This window comes from Suricata suricatta, chromosome 7, assembly GCF_006229205.1.
Source record: "Suricata suricatta isolate VVHF042 chromosome 7, meerkat_22Aug2017_6uvM2_HiC, whole genome shotgun sequence".
In the NCBI taxonomy this organism is placed as follows: Eukaryota; Metazoa; Chordata; class Mammalia; order Carnivora; family Herpestidae; genus Suricata; species Suricata suricatta.
In genome coordinates this window covers 5,270,382-5,280,958 of record NC_043706.1, presented here as the reverse complement: position 1 = coordinate 5,280,958, position 10,577 = coordinate 5,270,382, and the positions used below count along the sequence as shown (strand labels likewise).

The window sequence follows — 10,577 nt, the reverse complement described above, 5'->3', positions numbered from 1 at the left end:
AAGTTCCTACAATAAGTTTCTTCACAAGGTGCAATCAGCATTTTACAGCCAGATAAGGGGACAATTCACTCTGGATACCAATCAACAAGGTGCCTGTGGGGTTGGTGCTCAAGCCAAAGCAAATGAGTGGGGGTAGATATCAGTCATTATCTGATAGCAGGAGGCCTTGCAAACCTGCCTTAACCTCACAAGGAGTATTCTCAACTAGTGAGTTCAGAATTGCTCCAAAAAAGCACATATTAAAATTAATGATACCTGGGCAAAACCCATTCACTAAATCAGAATAGCACAAATATGTTTTAAGTGTTCACTTTCCATTATGGCCTACAAATATTTGGGTGTAATGTCTCAACAGAGTGACTGATGTGCTGCTTTCTACTTGTGTGTAACATGATTTACATTTGATATTCAATTTAAGACTTCTGTAATTCTATCTTTACAGTTACTTTCCTATATGCACTGTCTGGTGTTTGCGAGAGTATAGTTTAAAATAATGTCTTTCCTCATTCATTACATGTCTAGGGTTTGCATCAAAGGAGCATTTTATGACACTGCGCAAAGATAGAATTCTAGGTAAAAGGACAGCCATGTTCTGTCCGTTTCACAGTTTTGCTGCTATGTGGTAACTACACTGTTGAGTACGTTGTGACGAGCAGGAAGAGTGTGCCACGTGGTTTACCTTTCTGTGGTTACTCCCCACTAGGAATTCTCTGATGTCCAGTAAGGGCTGAGGGCCACTTACAGGCACTGACATTCCTTTAACATTTTTCAATTTTCTCTTACATGAATTCTGTGATGTCTGTTAAGTTTCGACAGCCAGGGAAAGGCCTTGCCACATTCTTGACATTTGTACGGTTTCACTCCAGTATGAATTCTGAGATGCTGATTAAGGTGTGATGGCTTGATAAAGACCTTGCCACATTCTTGACATTTGTAAGGTTTCTCTCCAGTATGAATTCTGAGATGTTGACTAAGGTGTGACTGCAGGCGAAAGGCCTTGCCACATTGTTCACATTTGTAAGGTTTCTCTAAGGTATGAACTCTGTGATGGTTAGTAAGGATTGAGTGCTGGCTAAAGGCCATGCCACATTCTTGACATTTGTAAGGTTTCTCTCCAGTATGAACTCTGTGATGTCGAATAAGCTGTGATTGCCTGTAAAAGGCCTTGCCACATTGTTCACATCTGTAAGGTTTGTCTCCAGTATGAATTCTGTGATGTTGACTAAGGTGTGACTGCAGGCGAAAGGCCTTGCCACATTCCTCACATTTGTAAGGTTTCTCTCCAGTATGAACTCTGTGATGTACAGAAAGGATGGAGTGCTGGCTAAAGGCCTTGCCACATTCTTCACATCTGTATGGTTTCTCTCCAGTATGAATTCTGTGATGTTGAGTTAGGCTTGAGTGGTATGTAAAGGCCTTGCCACATTGTTCACATTTGTAAGGTTTCTCTCCAGTATGAATTCTGAGATGTACAGTAAGGCCTGAGTGATTTATAAAGGACTTGCCACACTCTTGACATTTGTAAGGTTTCTCTCCAGTATGAATTCTGAGATGTACAGTAAGGCTTGAGTGATTTATAAACGACTTGTCACATTGTTCACATTTGTAAGGTTTCTCACCAGTATGAATTCTGTGATGTACAGTAAGGACTGACTTCTTGGTAAAGGCTTTGCCACAATGTTCACATTTGTAAAGTTTCTCTCCAGTATGAATAATGAGATGTCGAGTAAGGCTTGAGTGGTTAATAAAGGTCTTGCCACACTCTTCACATTTGTATGGTTTCTCACCGGTATGAATTCTGAGATGTAGAGTAAGGCGTGAGTACTGGCTAAAGGCCTTGCCACACTCTTGACATCTGTATGGTTTCTCACCAGTATGAATTCTGAGATGTAGTGTAAGGCTTGAGTACTGGCTAAAAGCCTTGCCACACTCTTCACATGTGTAAGGTTTCTCTCCGGTATGAATTCTGAGATGTAGAATAAGGTGTGATTGCTGGCGAAAGGCCTTTCCACATTCTTCACATTTGTAAGGTTTCTCTCCAGTATGAATTTTGTGATGTTGAGTTAGGCTTGAGTGTCTTGTAAAGGCCTTGCCACATTGTTCACATTTGTAAGGTTTCTCTGCAGAATGAATTCCGAGACGTTGACTAAGGTGTGAGTGCTCGAGGAAGGTCTTGTCGTATTCTCTACATTGGTAAGGTTTTTCTTCAGTGTCAACCCTGTGATAAGTGATGTTTGAGTTCCCTTTAAAGGCTTGGGTGCATTCTTGACATTGGTAAGGTTTCTCTCCAATATGCATGCTCTGATGTCTAGAAAGGTAGGAGTCCCTATTAAAAGTCTTGCCACATTGTTGACATTTGTCAAGTCTCTCTCTAATATGGATTTGCCCTTGGGTATTCTGTGATGAGCAGTCCTTAAAGGTTTTACCACATTCGTTGTAGGACTTGTCTCCAGCATGCATTTGCTGATGTTGAGATAGTGTTGAGTGCCAATGAAAGACTAGGCCAAGGTCCTTACAAGTGTACCTTTTCTCTCCAGTACTAATTGTCTCATGTATATTTAGTCTCGGCGACTGACTAACTGTGTTTCCAGACTTATTACATGTGGATGGCTTTTGTCCCACACAAGTTGTCTGATGATCACCAACACTGGAGGACAGCTGCAGAGCGTTCAAACAGTCTCTATATTTATAAGGATTGTCTCCCAGATGCGCACTCCTCTGTAGGATATGTTTAGGTCTTTGAGACAAGACTTCCTCACGTTTATTACATTCAAAATGGTTTTCTGGCAAATGAATATGGAGACATTTCTTAATGTTGGAGCCCTGGTTAAATTTTGTCTCAGATTCACTGCAAACAGCAATTCTCTGTCCATTCAAAATCGTCTCATAATTTTGTTGGGCTGACCTCTTTCTGAGGGGCCCCTCACGTTGTTGCCACCTAACACTTTCTTCTTCCGTTATAAATCTATGATTCTCAGAAACATTTGAATGAAAGGTCAGTCCAAGGCCATTTTCAAATTGGGTCAAATACTTATTTTCAACACGAATGAGGTCACTTTCCTGATTTTCAAATTTTTCTCTCAACAAATATTTATGTTTTAATATTTGATTTGAGTTCTTGGTTACTGAAACACACGGCCTGACAGGAATAGCTAACACAAAAGGGGAAGTTTTGCCAAATACTGTGTATTGTTCACCACGACGGACCGTGAGATTGTTCTTATGGGCAGATGTCTCTGTTTGGATATGGCCATCATGATATGTTTGATGCCCTTCACTCTCCCCATTGTTGACTGGGTCTATCAGTAAGTGGAAATTCTCAAGGGCACTATGTTGTCCCGTTGACACTTTTTGAAGAGAATGTTCTAAGCACGATGTGGGCAGGAAACTCTGGGTGCATGGTGAAGATATAGCTGAAAGATACCAAATAACAGGAAAGTAACATCATCCCATTTATAACTCTCAGATGAAAACACTGTAGAGCTCTATTATATAAACTTAAAATCAGGGGTGCCTGGGTGGCTCAGTCGGTTGAGCGTCAGCTTCGGCTCAGGTCATGATCTCACAGTTTGTGGGTTCGAGCCCCGCATTGGGCTCTGTGTGACAGCTAGCTCAGAGGTTGGAGCCTACTTCAGATTCTGTATCTCCCCCTATCTCTGACCCTTCCCTGCTCGCGCTGTCTCTGTCTCTCAAAAATAAATTTTAAAAAAATTAAAAAATTTAAAAAATAAATCAATTAGAAAACATCAGCCAAAAGTTTGAGAAGGGATCATCAGGATATGCACCTACATGGACACAAAACTTGCACACAACACACAGACCATACAGGCTAAAAAAAATTCTGTAGTACCGTCATGCTACAGTGCAAATCATTTTCCGTATACACCTCAAATAATCAGGAAAAGCACCACACGAAACCAAAATTACCACAGAAGGAACCTTAAACATACAACTGAAATCAACAAAATAGGATACAGTAAAGCTAAGACCATATCAAACATAGGAAGTATTGGCTTTCAGAAAAGATCAACAAAACTGATAGACCTTTCAATCAAGGAAAAATGAAAGAGAAGAGACCAACATTAGTTGCAGCAGTGCAGTGCAAGTAGATGCATTATAACGAATACTGCTGACATAAAAATGAGTAAAAGAGGCAACAATGGATAATTATATGCCCACGAATTGATACCAATAGATGACAATGAAGTCAAAAAATAATATAACCACCTATACTCCATCATGAAAAAAATCACTACTGCCAACTAAGTTGAATGAAAGAATGATGAAAAAATAAACAAAGAAAACAATCAAAGAAACAAAACAACAAGCTAACTCCAAAGAAGGAAAAGTCCTATGTCCAATCATTTCACTTCATGAGAAAGTACTTAAAATCTCCTCAAGTATTCCCAAGGAGTGAAGAGAAGGAAATATATGAAATTACTCTCTGTGGTACCAGCATTACCAGGTAACCCAATCAAAGGAACACACTACTGTAAAGAAGGCCAGAAACTCCTAAGATATGTATCTCGAAACACAGATGACATAGTGTATAGAAAACCCTAATGAATCCATACTTTTATCTTGTATTATTTTGGTCAATGCCTGTATTATTTCTGCTGTTTTGTAAGACGTTCAATCTTCCTATTCTGTAATTCTATAAATGCTCCAGATGACGAAAACATAGACATAAAAAACATGACACGAAAAGGATCAGTAAAGGAAGACAGATGAAATTTAGTAGGGGAAGAAATAACAATGTAACATTTGAAATTATTTTATTTAGAAACAAAAATGAGAGGCAAATAAAACGGACACCAAAATAAAAAATAACACAGCATTGAAAGTAATGCCCAGTTAAGGAAAAGAACAATACTGGCAAAGCTTCAAATACATATACAATGATATATGGACAAGGCAAAAACAACAAAGGAAATCCACTGGGGTAGGTGGTTGCTCAGTCGGTTAAGTGTCTGACTTCGGATCAGGTCTTGATCTCAGGGTTAGGGAGTTTGAGCCCTGCGTTGGGCTCTGTGCACACAGCTCAGGGACTGGACCCTGCTTAGGATTCCATGTCTCCCTCTCTCTCAGACCCTCCCCTGCCCCTAATCTGTCTCTCTCTCTCTCTCTCTCTCACAGTAAGAAAGAAACATTTAAAAAAAAAAGATTTCCATTTAATGCCTACAAATGTGCAAGTTACTTAGATTGAAACAGAACTCTTAAACCCATGAATTCAGAAGTCTCCATAGATCTATAAGAAAAATGAAAGTTGAATTCAAAATAAAAAAAATCTCTCAGCACAGAATGATCCAAGATCACATGCATTCGTTGGTCAATTCTGACATGTAAAAAAATAACTACAGATAATCTTTTCAAAATCCTACAAATAGTGAAAGAGGGGAAACATATTCAAAACTATCCTGTGAGGCCAGCATTCCTCTGACACCAAGCAGGATAAACACAATATAAGAACAAAATTACTGATTATCTGGAAGCAGTCTTGCCACTGGATTTCTTTTCACATCCAGTCACATGCCATTTGTTTTTCCCTTTCCCCATGGTCAAGCTGCAGGTGTTTGTATGTCTAAATGAGTCTCCTAAAGGCAGCAAACAATTTCGTTTCATTGCTTTGGTTTGTTTTTACGATTTTGATACTCCTGCTTTTAGATATCTGTTTCCTTCAAGGATTATGAAAGATTTCTCCTATTATGTCTTGAAATAAATGTTCTGTGTCCTGTTCTCTCTTTCTTCCCACTTCCATAATACCAATATTATTACATTTGATGTAGTCTTCGAGTTCCCTTCGTCAATACTATTGTACTATTCTTCTCCATTCTTCTACTTAGATTATTTTTTATTTTTATTTTTCTAGGTGACAAAGTCATTCTTCTGTTACTTCCAACATGCTGTCCACTGCTAAGCTTGTTTCCAATATGCTTTTTACTTAAAAAAAAAAAAGTTTTACTTTTTGAGAGAGATAGAGAGAGTGAAAGGAGAAGAGAGGGAGAGAGAGAGGGAGAGAAAAACCCTATCATGCTACAGGAAGTCACTACAAAGACAAAGATGGGGCTCCATCTTCCAAACGGTAAAGTCATCACCTCAGACAAAATTAAGAATTGGATGCTTCAAAGACTGACCAACCCAGATGTCCCTCAATCTCCTTCACTGCATTGTTCACCTCGAATTCTTTTTTAAGTGTTTTAGCTCCCTGGTATGGTTCGCACTATTCTTTTCTCAGCAGAGAGAGTATCCTTATGACTGTTGGCTGTCTCACATTCTCCATCAAGCATGTTACTAATAACTGTTTCACTTAAATCTCTCTTCATGGCCATATCTTCTTCTTTGACTTTGGATGAATTCTTCCAGGTTGGCATTTTGTCTAAGGCTCTGCCTTCCTCTGTATGTTAGAAGACACAGTTATGTCTCCTGCCTGATCAAATAAGCCAGTGGCCTGCAGATGCACTCTGTGACTGCTATGGACAGTGTAGGATCCCTGGCCTAAACATGGTAAGCAATAACTAGGGACGCTGTGGTCTGCGTGTAAATCGAGACCTGACATCAACTCCACCTGAACTAAGGAAATAAAAGGCATCAGAATGGGCAAAGATGAAGTCAAACTTTCACTTTTCGCAGATGACAGGATACTCTACATGGAAAACCCAATCGACTCCACCAGAAGCCTTCTAGAACTGATCAATGAATTCAGTAAAGTAGCAGGGTACAAAATCAATGTACAGAAATCAGCTGCATTTTTATACAACAAAAATGAAGCAACAGAAAGAGAAATCAAGAAATTGATTCCATTTACTATTGCACTAAAAACCATAAAATACCTAGGACTAAACCTAACAAAAGATGTAAAAGCCACATATGATGAAATCTATAGAAAGCTTCTGAAAGAAATTGAAGATACAAAGAAATGGAAAAACATTCCACGCTCATGGATCAGAACAATAAACATTGCTAAAATGTCATTATTACCCAAAGCAACCTACATATTCAATGCAATCCCCATCAAAATTGCAGCAGAATTCTTCTCAAACATAGAACTAATTATCCAAAAATTCCTACGGAACCACAAAAAAAACAGAATCGCCAAAGTAATATTAAAGAAGAAAACCAAAGGGGGAGGGATCACAATCCCAGACTTTAGCCTCTACTACAAAGGTGTCATCATCAAGACAGTATGGTATTTGCTAAAAAAATTGACACAGAGACCAATGGACTGGAATAGAGAACCCAGAACTACACCCACAAGTGTATGGCCTATTGATCTTTGACAAAACAGGAAAGAGTATCCCATGGAAAAAAGACAGCCTATTTAACAGATGGTGCTGGGAGAGCTGGACAGCCAACATGTGAAGAATGAAACTAGACCTCTTTCTTACATTATACACAAAAACAAATTCAAAATGAATAAAGGACCTGAATGTGAGACAGGAAACCATCAAAACGTTAGAGGAAAAAGCAGGAAACAGCCTCCTTGACTTCAACCTCAGCGATATCCTACTAGATACATCCCCAACGGCAAGGGAATCAAGAATAAAAATGAACTATTTGCACTTCATCAAGATAAAAACTTCTGCAATGCAAAGGAAACAATAAAAAAAACTAATAGGCAACCGACAGAAAGGGAAAAGATAGTGGCAAATGGCATTTCGGATAAAAGGCTAGCATCCAAAATCTACAAGGAACTCCCCAAACTCCACACCCGAAAAATGAGTAATCCAGTGAAAAAAATGGGCAGAAGACATAAATAGGCAGCTCTCCAAATGGAACACCCAGATGGCCAACAGACACATGAAACGATGCTCAGCTCATCTTCAGGGAAATACAAATCAAAACCACCCTGAGATACCACCTCACGCCAGTCAGAGTGGCTAAAATGAACAAATCAGGAGACTATAGATGCTGGCGAGGATGTGGAAAAACTGGCACCCTTCTCCATTGTTGGTTAGAATGTAAGCTGGTGAAGCCACTCTGGAAAACAGTGTGGAGGTTCCTCAAAAAATTAACAATGGAACTCCCCTAGGACCCAACAATATCACTGCTAGGGATATTCCCAAGGGATACAGAAGTGCTGATGCATAGGAGCACATGGACCCCAATGATCATAGCAGCACTTTCAACAATAGACACATAATGGATTGAGACTTTATTATAGGCTGTGAGTTCTAACTTCTCAATGCATAGTACTAATATGCAGGAATGCTAGGATACACATAAATACATTAAATTACTTCACCACTGAGCAACGGAACACACAGTGGAAATTTCAAATTTTATTTAATAAAATGACAAATGAAGTTCTGATGTGATATAAGGGATTAGATTTTGTCATGTGTGGCAGGTGTTCTGTGAAGTTTTGAAATTTCTGAGCCTGGATTTTGTACAATCAAGATTACAGCCTCTATGACTTTGGCAAGCATAAACCAGAAAACTTGTGATCTCTCTCTCCAGTGTTCCCGGGATTTCTGCATCAAACCCCAATATGCCTACTACGACGCCGACAAAGTGTCACAAGAAGCAAAACAGAATTTAGAAATGGCATAGAAGTCCTCAAAATGCGGAGATACCCTCTGGGGCTCTCAAAGCAATGGAGAAGCTCTCCCATTATGGAGATCCTCACTGGGGGAGTGGTTGGTGGACTTACACTGGAGCAGAAATACTGTCCTTGGAGAATCAAAGAACATGACAGGCCAAATAGCAGATGTCCCTCTGTGAGAGGGAAAGACATAAAACGGGGCTTCACAAACGATTTTCCATTCAAGGACAGCTCCTTGAACTACACTTCAAGTTCTAGCTTCCTCCTTCCCACCTCACCTCGGTCGTCTGCTTCCTTCCCACCTACCTGGGTGTGAGGCTACTGTCTCCTGTCTCTTCACACCCCGCATCTCCTTCTCGTGCTCCAAAAAGATGACCAGGTCTGGTTTCGATACAAGGAGACCTGTTTATCAGAAAGAAGGAGTGTAATTATTGCTGGAGACTCTACCTTTCAACCCAGTATTGTACTCAGTAGACAAGAGAGGACATGGGAGAATTCTAAAACATGACTTCCCGAAACACTGTTGCCGCAGAGGGAGCCTCTTCAGAACCTGCAGGAGGAGGTACAAATACTCCCATCATCACCTCCCTTCCAAGGACACCGATACAATAAGCAGTAAAAACTGGAGTTTGAGATATGGGCAGTACCATCCTATGCCACTCAGTGTTTAGAATTGCCATGAATTTACAGAAATGATGGTGGCACCTGACAAAAAGGGAGGCTGCAGCTGAAAAGGAATCCGCATGACATATTTCCCTACATCTACAAATCCTGGAGGGATCCGGATTCCAGTCATGCAAAGAGGAAGCTGCGGAGAAAGAGTCTTCAAAAGGAAGGAACAAAACCCCAAGTGTGGTTTGGGAAATCTGGAAGAAGTGATCCTCACCCAAGGAGAGGAGGTGCCCATAGGTCTCCAGCATCACATCCGCATACAGTTCCCGCTGACTGTGGTTCAGGCATCCCCACTCGTCCTGAGAGAATTCTACAGCCACGTCCCGGAAGGTCAGCTGTCCCTGCAATAAATGCCAGAGTGATCCAGTGGCCATTGGCAGTGTTCACAATGGTACCTACGATGACAGAGGCAGTTACTGTCACCAGGCAGACTCCAAGAACTGACCTTCACTGCTTACCTGCTTGTACCCACTGACCAGGGTCCCTCATTTGACTTAACCTCCTTTTTCTCTCTTATCTTTTCCTTCTGCCACAACACCCTATAGACACAGTCTCCTGTGATGGACACAGAAAACATTCAATAAAATGTAAACCTGGCCCTTGGGCAGGCCCACTTTGAGCTTAGCCCCTGACTCATCCCTGTGCACATGGATATGGAGTTGACTCCTGCAGTGAGGACAGTTACCTTGACCTCCTTGTAATATCAAAATTTCCACCCACAGAGGAGCACAAACCTCGCTTACAAAAGACACAAAGTATGTATAGAGGTGTCTCCTCAGACACATGTGCCCCCTTATGTCCAGTTCCACAGAAGATGACAAGGCTCCACTTCCTAAATATCCACTGAATCTGAAAGAAAAAAAAAACATCACATACACGTGCGCGCGCGCACGCACACACACACGCGCGCGCGCGCACACACACGCGCACACACACACACACACACACACACACACACACACACGTGGATCTCCGAGTCTCTTATTAGGACGGTATTCCTTCTGATCTCCTTAGTAAGTGGAAATCCATTTTCCTCTGTGTGGTGACAACCCCCCTTGCTGAACTTTCATCTAGGACTCTGTTATATTTCAGGATTTTAAGACACACAAATATGTCAATCATGTGATTCTGGTTTTCATTTTTCTGAAACTATAAAGCAGTAAATAAAAGGGTATTTCTGTGACCAGAGTGTGGAGTAAAATAAAAACTTCTTTGCCTTTTTTTTCTCTTAAATATTCTATCATGTTTTGCTGTTTTCTCCTTTCTCTCTCTACCTGGTGATGAGACTCTTTCAGAGGCAAAACTTCAAGGGGACAGATGATTCTTTCTACTCAAGAAAATTCCCACATGTTAGCAACTCTAA

At 40.6% G+C, this 10,577-nt stretch overlaps 1 protein-coding gene across 11 annotated transcripts in view; it reads right to left on the bottom strand.

Annotated features, from left to right (window-relative positions):
• Window positions 1-10,577, bottom strand: part of LOC115295645 (zinc finger protein 420-like) — a 91,487-nt gene that overhangs the window by 63,613 nt on the left and 17,297 nt on the right. For 8 of the 11 annotated variants that reach the window (XR_003910510.1, XM_029943747.1, XM_029943739.1 and 5 more), the window contains 4 exons: window positions 9,949-10,063; window positions 9,429-9,555; window positions 8,849-8,944; window positions 784-3,413 (listed from right to left, as the gene is read on the bottom strand). Coding sequence is in view for 10 of the 11 variants with exons in the window: in XM_029943747.1 (XP_029799607.1) it covers window positions 784-3,413; window positions 8,849-8,944; window positions 9,429-9,555; window positions 9,949-9,999 (2,904 nt within the window). In the remaining variant the exon portion in view is untranslated. Of the gene's footprint in view, window positions 1-783; window positions 3,414-8,848; window positions 8,945-9,428; window positions 9,556-9,672; window positions 10,064-10,577 lie in introns of those variants that run through there. The other 3 variants (XM_029943741.1, XM_029943748.1, XM_029943742.1) reach the window with 3 other exon arrangements.